Consider the following 22,440-nt stretch of genomic DNA (forward strand, 5'->3'; position numbering starts at 1 on the left):
CTAAGTTCTCAAACAAGCAGAGGTGAGCAGGGCTGATACCCGGGATGACAGCCACTGCTCCTTCTAGGTGTTTCATGGTAAGTCCAAAAGGTCCAAAGATCCTCCAAAGGATATCCTGAGAACTATAAGTTTATGTCTTGCCCACGTAATAAAGACCACATGGGCACCAGGAGGGGTAAAACAAATGATTGATGAGCTAGGTAGATTAAAGGAATGGCCAAGAGCATGGCAACTACAGTTCAATGCCAAAAAATGCAAAATCATGCACTTGGGTTGCAAAAATCCAAAGACTAAATATAGTATAAATGGCACTATAATGGAAACTACTGAGGAAGAGAGGGATCTAAGTGTCACTATTTCAGGGGACTTAAAGGCAAGTAGGTAATGTAACAAAGCAATGAAGAAGGCAAGTCAGATGCTTGGTTTCATAGGGAGAGGTATCAGCAGTAGAAAGAAAGAAGTAATAATGCCACTGTATAGGTCATTGGTACTACCTCATCTAGAATATTGTGTTCAGTTCTGGAGGCCATATCTCCAGAAGGATATAAATACATTAGAGACTGTACAAAGAAGGGCAACTAAAATGGTGCATGGCCTACATAACAAAACGTACCAGGAAAGACTAAAAGATCTTAATATGTATACTTTAGAGCAGAGAAGGGAAAGGGGGGACATGATAGAAACTTTCAAATATTTCAAGGGTTTTAACAAGGTACAGGTGGGAGACATTCTTCACAGGAAGAGGCGCAGCAGAACACGAGGACATGCACTGAAACTAGAGGGAGGAAGATTCAGGGGATATTTTAGGAAGAATTACTTCACAGAAAGAGTAGTAGATAAGTGGAATAGCCTCCCATTAGAAGTGGAAGAGGCAAATACAGTAGTACAATTTAAACATGCTTGGGATAGGCATATTGATATCCTTACAAAAAAATAAGGATCAAATATGGTTTGAGGTAACATGTTTAAAAAAGGGGCAGACTAGATGGGCCAAGTGATTCTTATCTTCCTGTCAAATTCTATGGGCAAGACAGAACATATATTACAATTTTCTAGTGCATGAATGATGAATGATGTACTTTCTGTTACTGAATGATGTACTTTCAGTTTTTTACCGGAATAAGGATGTGATGTAATTACCTGTGATCATCGAACTACAAGTAGTACACCCTACACACCTATAACAACTCGGCTGTCGGGTCATAAAGTGGGAGGGTGCTGCCTTTCTGGTCATTTCTGTAACATCTAACTTTACTAGAAGATCTTTGAAATTTTTGTTTCTAATATAAGCAGGCATAAGTTTAACATTAGACAGACTGGACAAACCTTGTCCGTAGTGACTGTGGGACAAAATCGTTTAACATGCTTAGTCATGACATCACTAGACATGGAAAAGCGGTTGACCCAGGGCATTCTTTGGCTTCACCAGTTTTTTGGGGGTTTAAAGTATCTTGTCGGGAAATAGATAATACTTTATCCCTAGCTGCCAGTAGTTCTCATTCCGGATAGCCTCTCTGTATAAATTTAGATACCATTGCCTCCAACTCTATGACAAGCTGACCTGGATCACTAGTTATTCTTTTTTAGTCTTAGCATTTGTGAGTATGGCAATCCTTTACGTAATGACACAGGATGAAAACTGTCATATTTTAAGATCGCGTTCTGATCTATGTTCTTATTATATATAGAGGTAGAGAGACTGCCATTTTCGAAATAATACAAAATTGACTTTAGCTACTTGCGCTCACACAGAGGTTGCTGCTGGGAGTAACCACAAAGATTGGGATACCAAACCCAAAGTTATACACCAAAAGACACCAAGATATGGAGCTCCTCAGCGCTACCTCCGGATTATCTTTCACCCCTTCAATACATGTAGGGGGAGACTGACGCTCTCCAACCGTATGGGGGGGGGATAGAAAACAACACAATATTCTTATTAGTATGGATCAATGTTTAGCTTTTCACAGATACTGAATCCTAGGCTGACTCACCTAGTCAGGCTAGGAGATGTTCCCGTAACAGTTTCTTTTCAGGTTGTCGACACATATGATAAAAATACAAGAACTCACCAGGGAGCAGTGCCCTATTTTCATCCAAAGGTTTCTTTTTATTTCATCAAACGACAAACCAGGGCCATATGGGTAATCCAGAAAATGAAGAATTTTATTCTGTGAAAAGCTAAACATTGATCCATACTAATAAGAATATTGTGTTGTTTTCTATCCCCCCCCCCCATACGGTTGGAAAGCGTTACTCTCCCCCTACATGTATTGAAGGGGTGAAAGATAATCTGGAGGTAGCGCTGAGGAGCTCCATATCTTGGTGTCTTTTAGACTGCCATTCTCGTCTGATCTTCACATCCAAGAAGTTGCCACAGATATTGTAATCCGCACACACCCCTAAGAAACACAGGTGAATATGATGTTTGTTAATTGTAAGGAGGAGTTACTGTGGGTATTTATGTTGTTTCCTTTGCACTTGTGAACTGTCCCTGAGGACGAGCGGTAACGCTGAAAAAAATTGTTGGATGGATTGTTCCTCACACTGTACTGAAGCACACAGATCTGGAAACAAGTCACTCAGATAGCGTTTGTTTCCAGATCCGTGTGCTGCTGGGGCTGTTTCAGTACAGTGTGAGGACTTGTATATGACCCTTGCTATAGGGTCTCCAGCGGGCACCGGTCAATTTTGAATCTTACACAACTGCCATAATTATCCAGAATGTTGCATCCTACTTCAAGGTCAAGATTCAAGATAGATATGATCTGTCAAGGAATTTGTTAGCCAGGAACATGCTCAATGCTTCATCTGCCACCTCTGTCCTCCCCTATTCATTTAATCCCACAAATGAAGATGCAGTACAGTCTTCTTATAGTCTTACTTTACTACCTCTTCTCTTGATGTTATACTCTCGCAAATCAGTAGATTATAGTCTCCTGCAGTCACCCCAACAAATCTATACTTGTGCAATGTCTTTCTTCCATTTCATCTTGGATGTTGTATCACCACCTCAAATTCAATGTTTGAAAAACATAGCTAATAATATTCCTAACAAACAACAGATGCAGAGCTGGATTAAAACCTCACGAGACCCTAGGCAAGATTCTGGTTCGAGCGATCTATTCATGCAATGAATACCTTATATAGACAAATTAGAGGAAAGAAAATAGTACAAAAACTCATTACAGAAAAATAAATATTAATAAACTAATTAATAAACCAATAAAACACACAGGGGTCTACTTAAAGATAAACGGTGATAGGTAACATTAGTTTAATACTCTGTCCTTTATTCTAATGCTCTATTACACAATTACATGTATTGCATTTGCACTATGGCCTTTTTTATTAAAAGCGCTTAAATTTGTATATATATATATATATATATATATATATATATATATATATATATATATATATATATATACAGGATGAGGATCACAATCACAATGTTATATATGTAAATCCGTCTTTTAGGATGCAGTGCTGCTCACTTCCAAGAGGCTTTGTCACGGCCTCAACGTATGGAACATGTAACAAGAAAAAGAAGGAGCGCACACATGAGCAAAGTAATGACCAGTATTTACTGAAAAAGTGTAGGCTCACATACAATTCAATATACTGTAGTCAGCATGTGTAGGATTCACAGCTAGCTGAGCAGCCTGTAGCACGGAAACCAGAGGACATCCAGCAGAAACGGCAGAGATGGATCGGCGGCAGCGGCGGCGTTATCAACACTCAGACCACAGACTGACTGGAAGCAAAGAAGCAAGGATCCGATACATCAATCCGATACATCAAGTGACCACGCCCCAACGCGTTTCGTCACACAACTTCGTCAAGAGGCGTGTGGAGGTAAGTATGGCAGGGTTTTTAAAGCCAGCTCATTTAGCTAAATCAGTAAACAGCCTTTGCTAATTGCAAGTAATACAGTAGTCAATACAAGTAATGGAGAAACAGCATCATGGTGTTAATTAACACATTCAGACTGGTAACAAAAACTCTGCCCCAGCTGAAGTTACAAACATACAATAATACACTATGAACAATATTTAATACAGTTTTTACAAATATACATCACAGTATAAAAAGTACATAAAAAATATTTAAAAATAAATGTGTTTAAACTATGTGTTAAAACTTTATTAGTAATGCTCCTAGTATGTTCTAACATACACAATTTAAGAATTATTTTAGTCTTGCCGACATATTTTTTACCACATCTACACATAAGCATATATAGAACATACTAGGAGCATTACTAATAAAGTTTTAACACATAGTGTCCCTAGACACTTTGCTACATGCTGCGCATCTAATCTTGAACATTTCTCATTTAAAGCGCTTGTGTGTACAGACGCTCATGGGACTATCTATATCTATAATAAATATATATATATATATATATATATATATATATATATATAAATATATATATACTGCATCCAAATTGTTTAGGTAAGCACTATTATTGTCCTTAATTTAATTACACACTGATATATGTTGCATGTTGTGGACAACCTACTTGTTCACATTCTTGGATAGTATATATATTCATATATGTGTTTGTGTGTGTATGGCAGAACGAAGGTCCAGCACTCTCAATAAATGCCAACAGCTGTGTAATATAATAGCAAACCAAGGGTTAATTAATTATTCACACCCGCTAAAGATGATATCAGATGTCCTGTAAGATCATTGTTGTATAAATTCTTTGTGAAATGCCCCTGCGGAAGTCGTAAGACGAAACGCATTGAACAGCTGTGTTTTTTTTTCTATTGTATATTTTAATCCACAGTACATTGTATAAGCTTTGTGCTGTTTGAATTAAGACCTTTGTATATTCTGTCAATTAGAGTGGCATAGTTCCGTTCACATTTTCACCCAGTTTACAGCAAGGAAAACACAGTGGTCCTCCCACTGAATTCCTTCTAGAATTGACTGAGCTAGTGTTATGTCAAAATCACTTTTGCTATGGCAAGGAATTCTTCCTGCAGCGATCGGGAACAGCGATGGGGTCATCTTTGGCCCCATCTTATGCGAATCTCTATAAGCACCATTACGAGGAAGAATTCATCATGCCAAGTTTTGGTTCTAAAATTCTTTGCTTTAAAAGGTTTATTGATGATGTTTTTATTATTTGGACTGGCACAGAGACTGAATTTATGGAGATGATTCATTGGTTAAATGCACTTGACACCACAATTCGTTTTACCTTTTGTATTAATAGTAAGTCCATTAATTTTTTAGATGGTCCAGAATCAATTCAAATTATTTATGGGCAATGAAATAGGCAAAATCAGTGCTTGTAGCTTCCAGTTATAAAATATGTGGATAAACAGAAGTGAATCATGCCCCCCCCCCCCCCATAACTGGACCTAAGGAATAAATATAAACACAATTTAATATATTTGTAAAAATTCTCAATAAGAAACTTTTGGCCTAGGGGTGCCATGAAAAATATTCTGATACTGTAGGGTGCCGTGATTCAAAAAGTTTGGGAACCACTGGTCTAAGCCATAAATAGTCACCCAGGGCACAGTAAGTGTATGCTACCTGGTGTTATGGGTCCTTCTGTTCACTTGTCACTGTCCTGAGAAAGATCCCTGTGGAGAATAGAAACGTCGACATGCTGCTGACATGCTGCTTTTTGAATATGGAATAAACACTCCCTGCATAAAACGATAACTTGTACTGGTGCCCTCCTACAGCGCAACTTGTAACCCAGAGTAGCGCTGAATTTTTATCACCGGTGGGATTGAAACGTTGAAATGTTGGCGTTTAAGCTGAATGTCTCACTGTCGTTATTGCTGACGATAATATATATATATATATATATATATATATATATATATAGAGAGAGAGAGAGAGAGAGAGAGAGAGAGAGAGAGAGACAGAGAGAGAAACATTCATATTGGTGCTGTTTTAACATCCTAATTTACAAAAGACAATCCAACGCTTTTTTCTAGGGATATATTGGCCAGGGTTCAGTTAATTGATTCAGTCAGTCAGTCCATGAGTGACAAATAACGAAGCAGAAAAAGATCTCACAGATGAAACTACAGTAGTCAGCCTTATGTCTTCATTCATTCATCAAAAAAATTAGTTTAAGCCATAATTTTTAATTGCGGGAATGTCTTAAACAGAATATCTATTATTATTTTGCTGTATATTCCTGCAACACAGATCAGTCTTTGAGATACATTTACAGACATTCCTACATTGTCTAAAAACGGCACAGCCGAAATGTCTTAGTGATATCAATAAATATTAATTACAGCTAATCCTCTATAATTAATGCAACAAAATCTGTTATATACCATTGTATAGCTCCAAGGCAAGCACTAAAATATAATCCTACTAAGTGTAGAGATGAGCGATTGTGGGGAGATGTTATATGAAATGAGTAGAATGTTGTTTTACAGAAGCGCAAAGTTAAACAGTAATGTCGTCTATTTACACAATGAAGAGAGCTGTGAAGATGAAGGGGTCGGCTGTACTGTGTGCAGTTGTCAGGGGAAGGGCTAAGAAAGACAAGGGGCTTGATTCAGAGGTGAACTCAGATCTAAATACACAGGGCCTAATTCAGACCCAAACAGGTAGATACTGCCTTGCTATAGTCAACTCCCGCCTTGCGAATTAACTTGCTCACTTAGCAGCGGAGCAAATATCTCCCAGAGCTGACGTCACACACCCTCCCCTTGGGCATAGGTGTGTTTTACTAGGCACGCCTAGCTAACTTTTTTGGTTTTGTTTACTTGCACGCCCCCAGAAGCCGGTTTCTTTTCAATCACCTTGCAGTGCACACGCGCATTGCAGCACATACACATGTGCAGTAGAACTATAATCAGCTGCTGTGCAAATTTGCATCAGCTCTGAATTGGGCCCATAGAAATATTTAATTTTGTTGCAGATAAGAACTACTTGGACCATCCAGTCTGTCCCTTTTCGACCTTTTGGTAACCATAGAAACATAGAATTTGACAGTAGATATTTGTTATTAGTAAATAAAATAAAATAGCGTTCGCTGCCTGCAAGGACAAAATCCAATTGGACAAGAACAAAAATGCAATGGAAATATTTGTATTTCTGCAAAGATACTGGGCAAACAAAATAACAAATATATTAAAGCAACTTTTTTTTTTTTTTGTGTATGATATTACCAGTACATTCATTTATTTATTTTTTTATAATGGAAAATGTATTTTACTGTTGTTGTATTCCAGTGACGTGCGGTGAGGTCAGTCACTGGTGAGGCTCTGCATTTTTCAAATGGGAATGAGTCCCACTACCTTCCAAGGTATAAATCAGTACATGGCCAGTGCAAAGGATAGGGTAATACTGTCTAACACTGGCAGTGCAATTGTCCTGTGAATGCAGTATATAGCAGTGCAAAGGTTAATGCAACCTGGCAGTGTCGAGTGCAAGGGTTAATGCACTAATGTCCCTCCCTGGCAGTTCAAGGGTTAGGACACCCCCTTACCATGTGTGTGCTCCGGGTCACTGATGTGCTGCAGATTGTTCTCTGCTGTATCCTCCCTGAAGATTGATGTCCAACTCCGGCGGGTTGTAGGACTCCAGCCTTAGCTGAGCCTTCTCTGCAGTTTGGGACTGGAGGACACGCAAAACGATGTGGTCTTCTCCGTGGTGATCCCCGAGGTACCCCTTCTCACTCCTCTGTGTCTCACTTGCCTCAATGCAGGGATATTGTTTACAGTGGGGCCAGGGATGGCGGGTGCCAGCGGCTGTAAGGATCTGCAGCCGCCACTATTTTTATTAATGCAGCAGCACCCTCAAGGGGCGAGCAGCCAGCAGGTGAGCTGGAGTATGCCCCCTATGCAATAGCAAAAGCAGAATAGCCATGTGATGCCCTAGGCAAGATTTTTGTTGAAGCCCCCTAGCAGATGATACCACCACCAAACTTTTAGGGGGTTATTCTGGTTGGTACTTGTGTAGTTTCACTGCGCCACTAGATCACATGCGATTTACTATCCATTTCATTACCCCACTATCCACTAGGGTGTGGAGCTGATTTTATATAGTGTGGCGAGGGGACACGGATGTTGTTTCACAGCAACTGACGATATTGCATGCCATTTGCATGCAATTCCATCAAATACATTCCGTGTCAGCTCGCCACACTTCGGGCTCGCCACACTATATAAAATCAACTCCACGCCTTCTGGTTCACTCCTTCTGGCAAATTCCTTCTCAAATAGAAAAAACCATGTGCACTGCAGGTGGGGTAGATGTTACTTGTGCAGAGAGAATTAGATTTGGGTGGGGTTTTACTTCAAAGTGAGATCTATATTGCAGTGTTAAAATAAAGCAGCCAGTATTTACCCTGCACAGAAACAAAATAACTCACCCAAATCTAATTCTGTCTGCACATATTACATCTGCCCCCTGCATTGCACATGGTTTTGTCCATTTAAGAAGGAGTGAACCAGAATAACTCCCTAAGTGTTACAAAGTGTCAAAGTTGGGTTTTATTGCATTCTGCAATCAGGGTACACATGGCTAATAAAGACTGTGTGAAAGCATAGAAACTGTTAACCCCTTACCGCCGCAGCCTGTTTTTGCCTTCCTGACAGAGCCCTTTTTTTCAAATCTGACATGTATCACTTTATGTAGGGATAACTTTTTATAGCTTTTACTTATCCCAGTGATTTTGAGATTGTTTTCTCGTGACACATTGTACTTTAAGTTAGTGGTAAATTTTGGTCGATACAGTCTGTGTTTATTTGTGAAAAATACCAAAATGTCGTGAAAAAATGGAAAATTTAGCGATTTGCAAAATGTTAAATTTTCTGCTTGTGAGACAAATAATCATACCACTCAAAATAGTTAATAACTAACAAAGACCATATGTCTACTTTATGTTGCCATCATTATTTCAACCTCCTTTTAATTTTTTTGGACACTAGGGGGCAGCAGAGACAAAATTATACACAGAACACAGAAAACGCTGCAATTGGCTGTTCACAATTGAACAGCCAATCGCAGCGATCGCCGATGGGGGGGGGGGGCATCGCTGCCCCCCCTGGGCAATGAGGGAAGATGTCAGGGACAACAGCCATCTCCCCTCTGTCACCGCGTCTATAGACGCGGTGACACTTTAAATGCATGACGTACATTTATGCCATGCGTCGGGAAGTACATCCCGACCATGACGTAAATGTACGTCAAATGTCGGGAAGGGGTTAATGCAGAGAGTAGGGATGTGTCAGTGTGTAATGTGTCACAGGCACTGAACTTCTCTTGCATCCATCATTTCCCCAATTGCTATAATGACAGACAAAACAAGAACTAAGGCCCCCTAACCCCTTCCTTGCCAGGCAGCACTTACTGGATAGTCCCCTCCTGGCTAGTAAAAAAGCAGCATAGCATTCCCAACATACTCGCTGCTGCCACCACTGCTGCACCTTCTCTCACTCCAACTGTAAAAACATCATGCAGGCTACTGTGCCTTCCACTCCTGGGAGGATGGATGGCATTCGACCCAGGGATTAACCCTGACACTACCACTGCTCAATACATTGTGTAACCTTGTCAGCAGCACCGCTCTACTTACAGGCAGGACGGTCAGTCAAGAGGTTACTTGACAGCAGCTTTGGTTGAAATTCCCGCGACTACAGCAGGGAGCAGCACGGGACACGACCACTCTGTGTCTACAGCCAATAGGTATGCATATTAATGCATACTCTCAAAATGTCCGGGACTGTGCGGGTCAAGGAATTGTGGGAGATGTAGTCCCAGGATAGGAAACTGTGGGCTCAGCCTGTACAGAAGTTGCGGTACTGACGCTGATAGATTATAGAAGGACACTCACTGTATATTCCTGCACCCTACTACTTCACTGCAGTCTGCGCATAGTGACACCCTGCACATACCATTGGGCGACGCTGGCAGCCTAGCACTGCACTGCAGTGCTGTCCGTGTGACAGCTGTCAAAAGAGCAGTACCTGTAGTAATGCTGGCTGTCCTCTGCTCCCCCAGTGTCAGCACCTCTCTAATATTTGGGGCGGGGAGGCGGCTGCCCCCCTGCCCCCCGATGTCCCTGTGCAGAGCCCTGCAAAATAAATTTAGCAGGGACACTATTGGCTCCCGGGCGACTTAAGCAGGGATGCTTCCCTGCTGCTGCCACTAGGCATAGGCTGCTGCCCTAGGCAATTGCCTAGTATGCCTATGCCTAGGGCCGGCTCTGGGGGGCAGGGTGTCTGCCATTCTTACAGCGGAGCGGATCAATCTGTCAGTGTGTGACAGAATGATCTGCTGTCCAATCACAACTGTCACAGTGACAGGGGCGTGCTTTGATGTTGGCTGAAGGCACAGTCCCTGTCACTGAGGCAGAGGAGTTGGTGCCGCTTCCACATTGTTTTCTAATGGGCTTTTCAGCGTCTTTTTGTATCCGTCCTAAGCACCGCCCCCCGAGGCTGACAGATTTCAATTATCAGCGGGAGGCATGGCTGCAATTGCCTCCCAGCCTCCTACACAGCGTCTCATCACATAAATGATTAAAAAAATACCAATAAGATATTTATTGCACTGTATATGTGTTTTAAATATGTTTGTATTTTGTTTTAATCATTTATGACAGGGGAGGCACTGCCTCCCCTGCCTCCCCTGACTGCATGTCCCTGTTGTATTCCTTGTATGTAATATTTTTAGGGTAAAGGGCAGATCCACTTTTATTAAATTCTTGCAGACCCACCTACCAGAATGACAGAAGAACACCCTACACATCAGAAGAGCCAAAGTACATACATGTTTGGAACCCAGCATGATGTCCCACCCTGTCCATTGAGTCAGATCACTACGTTGGCCTATTGTTGTAATGATATTTGAAGATCCAGTAACTACAGTACTCAGATTACAGTATGGGAGCACACGCTTCCTCTGGCAGGTTTTGGGCATACAAAGACTTTAAAATAAGGGAAACTATGCAAAAATCATCACGCATTGGATAAGAATAAAGTAAAAAACCTACCTGTACATTAGACAGACCGGGACATTCTCACATTCTCTCTCTTCATACAGAGTACCAGGACATTCTTGACCTCCATTTAGGACATCTTGTATTATTATCCTGTATCGAGATTGTTTGGCCACAGAATTGTTCCCTAAAATAATGTCAATATTTCAGTACCAAATAAATATAAGCTGTCATCCCCTTTGTCCATGCTCTCTGCATTGGCTCTCTGCATTGGCTTTTTTATTCACAGCTTCTTATACTGTATGTATATTAGCATAATTTGTTTATTGGAATAAGGCTACTGTATAAAGTACTGTACCACTTGGTTATGTGAGTAAAATTCAGCATGCTAAATATTGTATACAGCCTACAGAAAGCTTAATTGCCATATGATACACAAGTGATGCTAATACAGAGAATGCACAAACAGATTTATACAGTATATAATCTTACTTTTGCATGTTTTTTATGCATCTGTGTCAGTTTATCAAATTTGAATATTTATAATTATAACAAATATATATTTTTTGCATTATTACAGATTGAGTGCCCATGATGGTTTCTCTTTTGTTTTTTTTTCTCCTTATTGCTATAAGAAAATGCAATTTACCCAAAGTTCAATTCAAACAACCAAACTTATATTTAAAATGAGGTTTATCTTTACTAATTCCATATTTGACCTAGAACCAGCTTAGTGGGTCTCATTTGCAGAGGGCAGAACAGTAAATGAACAGCATAAAACTCCCTTATATGGCACTCAGGAGTCCACAGTGTGGACCTTAATTTACAGTTTGGAGGAGTGCTTAGACATTTGCCAAAGTGCAGTGGAGCACAATGACCATGTTTACAGAGGAGCTTAATTTTACACCAGTCAAAAGAGAAGACAGAAGTTTGGTGGAGTGACAGGGGTAAATTTACTAAGATTGGAGTTCTATTTAATATGGAATGTTGGACATAGCAGCCAATCCTTCAAGGTGGTCTACTTTTTAAGGTAGACAATTAGCGCATCCTCAGGGGGCGGTAATGTCACTGTAAAGGCTTAGACTTGTCCAGTAGGTATATATGAGAAAAAGACTGGTATAGTGTGATACCGTTTTTTTATTAAAATAATATCATAAAATTAAAGGTATAGCACAGTAGACTCTCACCGAGTGAGTTTTTCATGTTTTGTTGCTTTAGATCGACTTGGTTCATACTTAACCATCCAAGAGGGCATGGAATTAGATTATAATAATAGTATAAACAATTATACTGTGTCTTTATTGTCATGATAAACACCAAAAAAGTGAAAAACTTGTGTTGACCTATTATCTTTCATTTGCGTTCTCGTCGACCTAACTCTTGCATCTATATTTCATTATTGTCGATCTAGATGCTGTTGACTATCTTTAGGCTTCTAACTAGACGCATTCAAAACAACTTGCACCCAGCTTTAAATTGCCATATTCACTGCATTGTAAAGCAGGGGCATAGCTACAGTAATGTGATTGTGGCCTCCATGCCTACTTTTTACAGTTCCTCCTCCACCCTGTCCTTTTTCCCTACGTCACTTCCCCAAAAGTCACCAATATTAAAGTTGAGTAGATCATTTGAGGGAAATCCAGTCCCAATCAGTGGCTTCTCCAGATATGGGGCTGCCACACCAACTGCCAGTGAGTCCAGGCTGGCAGTGTTTAACAGCATTTGGGGTGGCCATTAGTGTGACTCTCCTATTTGAATTTTGGACTAAACTGCAACCTCACTTCTGGAGCTGCCATTGATCCTAAAATTCTGGTTCATCAAGATAACTACAAGGTCATTCCATTCCAACATATCTACTATGAGTGCTGCATGCAAGTCATGTGCTGTCACTGAGGCTGCCAAGATGTGTACATCTTTTGGAAAACAGGAGATGCAATGAAACTTCAAAATTCTCAATGTACACGAGCAGATGTTGCAAATTTAGCCAACTTTATGGCTCATTGTGAACGTTAACACACTATACTCACATGGGTTTATTTACTAAGATGGGAGCACTATTTTAAGTTGGGATGTTGCTATAGGCAATCAATCAGCCTCAGCAAAATGTACTGAATCAGGTCTTTACTTACCCTCAAAGTGTATTACCCTATATACATCTATTATTATTTCTAATCTATATTAATGTAAACTACTCCTTTCTGGCCTGCCGAACACCTCTTTAGGTTATTGTTAACATTCTACATTCACTGCGCCCCACTTTTTTAGTCACTCCACTGGCTCCTTATTCCTCTTAAAAACAAATTCAAGCTTTTCTCCCTCACCTACAACTCTTTGTAACACCGGTTCATCTCTACATAACTATGTGTTTAGATTGCTGATGTGTGCATCGATGAGTGATTATCGCTATACTGCACATGCCTCTGAGTCATGTTGGTCTTGCAACAGCAGTTGCAACGCAAATCTGATTGATTGAGCATTTTGTAGAAGGTAACATGGGGTGCTGAGTCGCATGCAGGACTGCAGGCATATTTCTGCCTATGACTGCATCTTCATGCACAGTTGTAAAGGCTCCAATGGCTTTCTTGCAACAGGTATTCTGAGTAAACATTCAGATGTAGCACCTGCGTACCAAAACACCCCATGTGTGGCACGCGCGAGCACCTCACGTGCAAGGACCCCTCATTTGCGTGGCATGCCTAGAGCCACATACATGAATGCAGGTCCATCTGTGGGGTTGCTAGAGGGTTTAATGGTATGACTGAATGCTGAGTTTTTGTACATATGTAAAACATCAGAGATAACGCCAGTGGGAATTTCATTGGGGGGCAGATTTATTAAACCTTATGAAGTGATAAAGTGGCAAGAACTGTCCACTTTATCACTTCCCTAGGCTTCATACATTTGCCCCTGTGAATGCACTGCCTCTATGTCTTAAAGAGGCCCACAATGATACTGAGTGTAGCTATTGGAATAACTCCACATATCAGACGTAAGACCAGAACTGAAGTGAAAGTGTGGAGGTGGCGCCTTAGAATTACCACTGCCGCCACCTGCATTAAGTACAAGGATCTTATCTGTCTGCAGTATTGCAGATCCGTAGCTTGTGAAGAGCCTCACGCATTGCTTGCATGTTTATTTGAATCTTAATTGACAAAGTTTTATACGGTCTACATTTCTTCTGTGTGTTGTTAAAATAAAAAAAAAGCTATCACAGAGTTTTTTTTAAATCCTTCTTTATCATCTATTAAATTCTTTTTCGGCGCAGCTATTTACACAGATAATTCCATCTCACATGCTGAGATAAACTGCTTTCCCCAGGAACATTATGCCATTTCTTACTATAATTGTGCAGGTATTTTCTACTGCAAGTAATAGTAACACAGATGTTGCAGATTTCATTCTAGGCGCACATCGGACTGTAATTCCCTCCATTAGTTCTTGAATATTCAACCAGTATAGCCTGGGGAAACAGTGGATCTTTACTGACCTGTCAGGTTCATTGTACATTCAGCACTCCGTTCTCTATTGATTTATTTAGGTCTTATATTTAGAGCTAATTGTAAGACTTGGCTAATATTCTGTCGGGATGACCGGCACCCACTATTGGAAATGAATAATGTACATTACAGAGATAAAAGATATGCCTGAAATGATTGTTGTTTAGACAGGTAAAGAATGTTGCCTGGCCGCACTGACTGTGAATTACACACAATCAGAGCAGGCAGGCAGCATTGTTTACCTGCATGCTGATAGGTGGATAGCTGAAGGTATCCACCAATCAGCCATTCGCTGTATGGAAGCATGTGCCTCTTTTTAACCTAAAAAAGCAGTCTCATTAGTAACCACAGCCTAATTATTAACTTTGACATTAGTCCCATACATTTCATATCTTACTATGTTTCATTTTCACTGGAAGTCCCATACATCTGTGCACTGCCTAAGTTATAAGTCCCTGTCATGTGATGCTTATAAGTCCCTGTCATATGATTGCAGCCAGTGGCATAAGTTCGTCTCAGTTGCCTGTAGGCAAGATCTATTACATGTATATTTCTGAATTTAGCTACAGATTCAATATCGACGGCTTTCAATGATTGAAGGTGCCCCTTTGGGAGCAGGAGCCCAGCAGCAGATAACTCCATTGCCTCCCAGAGTTCTGCCCCTGAATGCAGCCCTGATTGACCTATATAGTAAGTGCACTCACCAGACAAACACATTTTTGGGCAAGGGGTCCACTCACTAAAGAGGGTCACAACACAGTCTCTATTGCAGGGTAGGAGACAGGTGCGAATTGTTTCAGGTTTGCTAGATTCTGGGCACCTGGAAATAAAAAAAAAACATAAGTTAAATATTAAAATATAAAATATGAGCAATTCATATCTGGAAATAAATATAAATCGGAGCCACTGCAAATATCTGGGCAACAGCGTATTCTGGCAGAGTATCGATGCCGAGCATTGACTCCACAAATAAGACTATAGTCATGTAGAATGAATGGTCTCTTCCAAATTTACTTACTGCGAGTCTTGCAAAGTAACCTCGGGGTGTGTGCAGCACGATGAAGGCTCAATCCCAATCTACCGATAATCACTCATTTGCAAGTAACATACAATCAACTCCTAACTCCCATGTTACAGTCTATGTTTGTAAAATGTATGTTAGAAGTATATAAAAATGTATAAAATTATAGCATATAAAATGGTAAAGAATATATGAATCGTACTAAAACCAAAGATTCCTGACAATCAATCAATAAATTATTAAAAGTCAATTAAATGGTAATAGCAAATAATAGAAACAAAATGGAAGATGTCTTTCTATGAAGGTTCAGTCTGGAAAGGCTCCTAGAAAGATAAGCATCTTGTTTTTTTTTTGTTTGTTTTTTTAATTTCTCTCTTTTGCTATTACCAAAAAGTGTTACCTGTAATTGATTGTCTTTTTCTCAAATGTGTCAGTCATCATTTTATAGAAACTAAGACACCTAGGGGGAAATGTAATAGGATGAGATACTCAGAAAGTGAGAGATTTTATAGAGAAATCTCCAGCGGCAGTTTTAAACCAGTTTGATTTTGAAGTGTAAATGATTGCCACTTTAAAAGAACTGGAGATTTCTAAAGGTGCCCATACACTGTACTATTATTGTATGCAATTTGGACTAGATCTCATAGCATCGCATACGTTTTGCCATGCGATGCGATGCAATCTAGTCCAAATTGCATATAATAATTGTACTGTGTATGGGCACCTGTACCAAACCTCTCACTTTCTGATTCTCTCATCCTATTACATTTCCCCCCTAAGGTCGCTTTTTATACCCTATCCTTTGTTTTACCCATTTTGAAATAATGCGCAACACCACTGCCTAAATATTTTAGGGTTAAGCCGACACCCAGTTATAATAGTGATATTATTAGTGATAACGGCGATTGTACTGTGGTGGTGTTTATTACTCTTACAAGTTAAATTAATCATTGTAGCTAGTTCAATATTTTACTTTTCATGCTCAAAATTGTAATTCCCATGGTTTGTACAAATTACCGTTTGCCAGTGACTTGTGCTGTACTGCTCTTCATGCAGACTACTTTCCGGGTTTGTACTCCTACACCACAAGCATTCTCCTTTGTCCAGCTGACAGTGAAATTTAGTTGTGCTATCTGTGTGTTCGTGGTACATGGTTCCCATGGTGATGTCTGCCAGTAAAACGTTGTGCAGGGATGGTCATTGCACAATCGATATTCATACAATGCTTGGCTTGAAGGACAAGACTTTCCACCTGCAGCACAAGAGTACTATATGTCATTCACTTAGAGATTGTAATATTTCTTATTCCCTTGAAAATGTCAATCACATGAAATTTTTCAAATAGAACGCAAACAAAACTAAACAATTTTACAATTTAAACATACATGTTATAAAATAAACAACTATAAATTTATTTACAGTCATTTATTGAGTTAAATTTAACATTATTGATTAGATCTACATATTCTGAAGACCACACATTTTATTCTTTATCCTACATTTATTTCATTTAATCGTTTTGCTATAATTTATACATTTTTGCAAACTGCTTCAATTCATTGTTCTTAATTATTTTTTAAACAGTAACTGAAATATTTATTACAATTTTAATGAATAAGTAAAGGTTGTTTTATACTAAGCAAAAACATACCAGTATGTGAAATGGGCTTACAGTATTTTCATTTGTGTGTCTGTGCCCCAATATTCTGTAAGATAATTAGACAGCAATGCCTGACCAGATTTATACATTTATACTATATGGCAATTTTTTTTCTTCCTATGATCAATATAATAATAATAATAATAATAATAATAATAATAATAATAATTATTATTATTATTATTATTATTATTATTATTATTATTATTATTATTATTATTATTATTATTATTATTAATAATAATTAATAACATGTTGTTTTATTATCACATATAGTAATAAAGCCTGTGCAGCATCTAATTTTTTGTGATTGTGAAACACCTGGAATGTGTCTGTAAATGTACTTCCCCACTATACAATAACAAAACTGTAACCTCAGTGCTTGTGCAAGACCATAGACTTTTTGTAAAGGTATAAATGTTGCATCCTCTCCACTCATATCTTATTACAATAATTTCACTTAAAATGATGTGTCATCCCCTCTACGTGTCTTCTCTGTACATTTTCAAGAACATTGTTAGTTCTTCTCAACTACTATCAACCTGCCCAGAGTTTTTCTCCACCACAAATTGAGTCATGTAGTTTGGTAAAATTGTGCACCTTGGCTAAAATGTAGATGTACTAGAATAAATCAAGTCACACCACACCACCAGGGAGACTTTGTATTGCACAGTGGGCAATTAGCACATCAGACACTACATTGAATATATTTCCTATTCAGAATGTAGGGTAAAAGTTTGTAAATTTTTGGAGTTACAATTTAAGACCATATAATTGGCTGCCTTATTAGTAGCTGTTTTCCACATTGTTTGTGAAGACCCCAAATAACTAATTTACTGTGTGTAATCAATGGACTTGCTCATGCCTCTCTGCTTCTATGTACTGTGAATCCACCATGTTTGGCATTGATTTATTGCTCCTTCCTCAGTATGTGTGCTGGACTCATTAGCTATTTAATATACAAACAGTGGTGGATTAAGGGGGGGGGGGGGGCACCAAGGCACATGCTCCTTCTGTCATTTAGGAAATTTTATCTCTGCTATAACTGTGATGTCTCTGCTCATACTGTTACCTTCCAGGCTGCTGCAGCGATCAGTGGCGCCTCTGTTGGCTGCCTAGGCGCTGTGCAGCCTAATGTATGTAATGCCCCCCCCCCCCCTCCCCTTCATCCCTGCTTGCTGCTGCACTGTATATCCAAAAAAAAATCCTAGTGTGCGCAAGCACACATGGCCAATAAAGTTTATTCTATTCTATTCTATATTTTAATACTTAAGCAATAGGCCCAGGGCTGAATTACCAGCAAGAAGGTACAGCCCAAGTTGGGTGGAATAGGCTCAGCATGTCTTCCTGCCCCACATTGTGTGTAGTCCTAGAAAGCTGATTCCATCAATGGTCTATTGTAGAACAGGACAACAGCCATGACCTCTGCCCTGACTGCTTGCAGCCATTGGTAAAAGTCACTATTTATGCAGCACCACAGTTGGTGGCATTGGAAAGGGAGCGCTGAGGGGCAGGAGCAAAAGCAGGATATTAGCTGTGGAGTTTGTGAAGGTAGCGGTGCTGCAAAGTCCAGGAGGGGTGGCGCACAAAGCCACGCTACCCCGCAGGAGACACAGTAAGCAAGAGGGAAAATGCTACCGTTCAAAGTGCCTCAGCTAATGGGACAGTCACATCTGGTTTCCTGATGTAGGACACCTGGCTAACAGGAGGAGTTCTTTGCACTGCAGCAAGCAGGTGAGGTTCCTGGGCCAGCAGCCATGATGATCCTTTGGATGTGATGCAGCCATTTGGGTGAGAGGGATATATATGATCAGGTGCATCAGTAGTACACTGCAACCAGAGCCAGGGATGAAATGTATTTATGTGATAGTGTTTACAGTATGTAATAGTGTTTGCTCCCTGGGTTGAGTTGGGTAAAGTGTATGTACACTGATGAGAAATTGGGTTTTGTTTTGAAGTTTTGTGTCATTTCTTGGGAGGAGAATGCACATTTGTCACCCACAGCCTCTCACTGTCACCCACAGCCTCCCCGTATCCCACTTTCTTTCCACATCAACCTCTGCCTCTCCCCTGTGTCACTATCTCCCCACCACCTTTTCTCTTCTTTCACCCTCTCCCTGCATCACAATCTCCCCATCACCCACTCGCTATCGGTCATCCTGTCTCCTGCATCATGGTCTCCTTATCACATTATCACTTCTGTCAACCATTGCTTCTCCAAGACATCTCCCTCCCCTGTCACTCACTGACTCTCTCTCTCTCACTTACTGCCTCTCCACATCAATTACATACAGCGTTCCATTCAAGGTCATGCCCCTTATACTGAGACCATGCCCACTTTTACAGGTGTACACACAATGAACCTTTTTCTTTTGCCCTTCCCTTGTCAATTTGTTTTGGATCTGCCACTGCAAACATGAGAGGTAGGTATGATAGCATTGGTGTAAATGTCCACAGAATCATACACAATGAAAAAGATTGCTGTGAATCAGCTTGGTGCAACTACACAGTGCATATTAAAATAGAGAAATGAATAAGAAAATGCAATCCTTCTAATTGAAATAGATATGAAATAGATATCTATAAATGCAAGCACAGCCTGTACGTCACTCAGCTCTCTCACCTTCTCCGGGGTAGGCTAGGATTGACCTGGTTCTGCTCTGTTTTCCTTCTGCATTTTTAGTAGAACAAGAACGGGAACATGGGGACCAGTCTGACCACTCACTAATGACACAGTCCAGACTGCACGGCACTTTGCAGACCACCTGCACAGGTGGCTCATCCACACAGAGCTCTGCAGAGACAGATTGTCCTATAACAGAACAAACAAAATCACACAGGAAACATAAATGATCAAATAGGATGGTTTCTAGTCAACTTCTCTGTAATAATAAAAAAATAACTTTTTTCTTTTATAGAACCTTAGTTAAATTCTCACAAACTATATAATATTACAGTATCACAGCAGTTGCCATAGGGAAGACATGTATTGTAACAATTGAATAAATATGAAAACAATTATCCAAAGAGACAGATATTGGCTACTCAGTGTTTGGAAGCATCCTGGACATACCAGGAGTGTAGGCAAGTACAGTATGCATATAACTCATGTAGCAAATGGAATATAAAAATAAGCCTTTAGCCTCTTTTTTGTCTGAATTTCTCTCCCTCTCTTTGTTCTGGTACAGTATGTTCTCTGTATGGGATACGGTGGGTTGGTCGAATAAAATAGTGTGCCAAGCACAACGAGGCACCGTGACCGAAGCATGGCGAGCGCATGTCGACCTTTTGACTGTCGACCTAGACCATGTCGACCTAATGATTATGTCATCCTAACGACCTTGTGCCATGTCCACCAAGACCCCTGTCGACCTTCCAGTATGTTGACCTAGGGGTGTTGGCCTAATGACTGTCTACCATCTTAAGGTCGACCATACAGTCCATACCCCTATATATATTAGGGATGAGATGGAGATTCCACAGATCTTTTCCTTCACAGTAGATCGAATATCCTCATTGACCAGATGACAGTGACCACTGGCGTAACTATAGCTCCGCAGCCCCCGCTGTGGCGGGGAGGCGCAGAGAAAGTTTGGGCGCCGGGGGTCTGCGGGGCTATAGTTACCTGCCGCTGTCTGCTGGTACCTGCCTGCGTGGCGGCACAGTCCTGTCTCTCCCAGCGCTGGCTCCTGCTTCTATAATGAAAAGGGACACTTAGAAAATGGCTGCCGCCATACTGCAGACAGTTTTCTGTCTGCAGTATGGGGGCAGCCATTTTCTAAGAGTCCCTTTTCATTATAGCAGCAGGAGCCGGCGCGCCGAGAGAGACGGGACTGTGACTGGAGATGCGGCTGCGGCTGGGCAGGTATGGGCATGGGGGGGCACCGAGGGGAGGGGGAGGGGGAGTGGGAGAGGGGGCGGCAAAAAAATATGCGGCGGGGGGGGGCGCAAAAAAGCTAGTGACCTAGCTTTTTCCACTGCACACAGCAAGGAACTCAGCTAAAAGTGCATCATGTTTACCCATATTCAGCAACCTTGATTTACCTTGTAACTAAAGTATATCTTGGCACAACAATTGTTTACTCAATACATAGTCAAGAATACAGAAGTCCCATCCATCTCTCCACACAAATTCTTCTCCTCCCTATGGGGAAGAGGTATTAAACCTGGAGGTTAAATTGGCCGGTGATTACACAGCAGCCAATCAGTTCCTAATTGTTGGGTTTTTACAAAGAAAGTAAGGAGCTGATTGGCTGCTGCCAGGGCCGACTGGGGTGCGCTCCGGTGCTCACCCGGCAGGGGGGCGGGTGTCAGGTATTGCGGCGGCAGTTCCAGGGGGGGGGGGTTGCCAGGGGAGGGAGGATAGGCGGGGGATCCGGGGATGATGCCGCCGCCACTCACCACCATCCAGGGGGGTGGACACCTGCTCCAAACTAGCACCCTCCAGTGGCCGGCAAATGCCTAGAGCTGCCTAGTGGTGGCGCCAGCCCTGGCTGCTGCTTTATCGCCTTCCACTTAATACACTTCCCCAGTCTTAATACATCTTCCTCTGAATGGTGGGATATTACTCATAAAGCACCAATTACAAATCTACTGTAGGTATGCCATCAAAAATGGAGGCACATGGTACCACCAAGTAGTACTATACATTGGTTAAATGAGGCCCAGTGTGTATATAGAAGTGATTTGCCTGCTTCAAATTCGACCTAAAGCAAAATCTATTATTGGTCTGAGATCCAACATAATTTCCATCATGAAATATGCATGGCAGACGTTGTGCTGTTTGTAAGGAAAGAATTACACTTATTGTTCCAGACTGATCTGTTGACATGTACCGAGCATTATATCTCTGGTAATTACATTGTCTTTGTGTTGCCACTAATCTCCATAATTGTTTCTTTCCACTTTGCTTTCAGAACTGGCCATGTACGCTGCCAGGAGTTTGTAAATATATCTGCTAAAGTACAAAGGAAAGCAAAACAAAGGAAAAGTGACGGTGCGTGGACAAAGCGGAATGGGAATCTTTCAGTAGGATTAACCCTTTGACTGCCAACGTTGCTGTGAGCGATGCTCAAAAATCTGCTAAAAATGCCAGCCTCGCTCACAGCGACTGTTCTTTCAGCGTGAAAAAAATACAAAGATGGCCAAGTCAATGAAATGAGGTTTAGTTGGATATTGCACCCAAAAAAAAAATAGTTGCCGTGAGTGACGTTGGCATTTTTAGCGGGTATTTATTTTGAGGATCTATCACAGCAACATTGGCATTCAAAGGGTTAATTAAAAAAAGGCTTGCTTGGAAATTTTTACATCTATTTTGACAAAT

General features: G+C 40.7%; 1 protein-coding gene across 1 annotated transcript in view; it reads right to left on the reverse strand.

Annotated features, from left to right (window-relative positions):
* Window positions 1–22,440, reverse strand: part of THSD7B (thrombospondin type 1 domain containing 7B) — a 443,716-nt gene that overhangs the window by 185,518 nt on the left and 235,758 nt on the right. Inside the window, exons 8-11 of the mRNA XM_083153878.1 lie at window positions 19,741–19,929; window positions 16,475–16,709; window positions 15,141–15,256; window positions 10,994–11,126 (exon numbers count right to left, since the gene is read on the reverse strand). Of these exons, the coding sequence (XP_083010004.1) occupies window positions 10,994–11,126; window positions 15,141–15,256; window positions 16,475–16,709; window positions 19,741–19,929 (673 nt within the window). The remainder of the gene's footprint in view (window positions 1–10,993; window positions 11,127–15,140; window positions 15,257–16,474; window positions 16,710–19,740; window positions 19,930–22,440) is intronic.

Source organism: Crinia signifera, chromosome 7 (assembly GCF_055691185.1).
Source record: "Crinia signifera chromosome 7, ASM5569118v1, whole genome shotgun sequence".
NCBI lineage: Eukaryota > Metazoa > Chordata > Amphibia > Anura > Myobatrachidae > Crinia > Crinia signifera.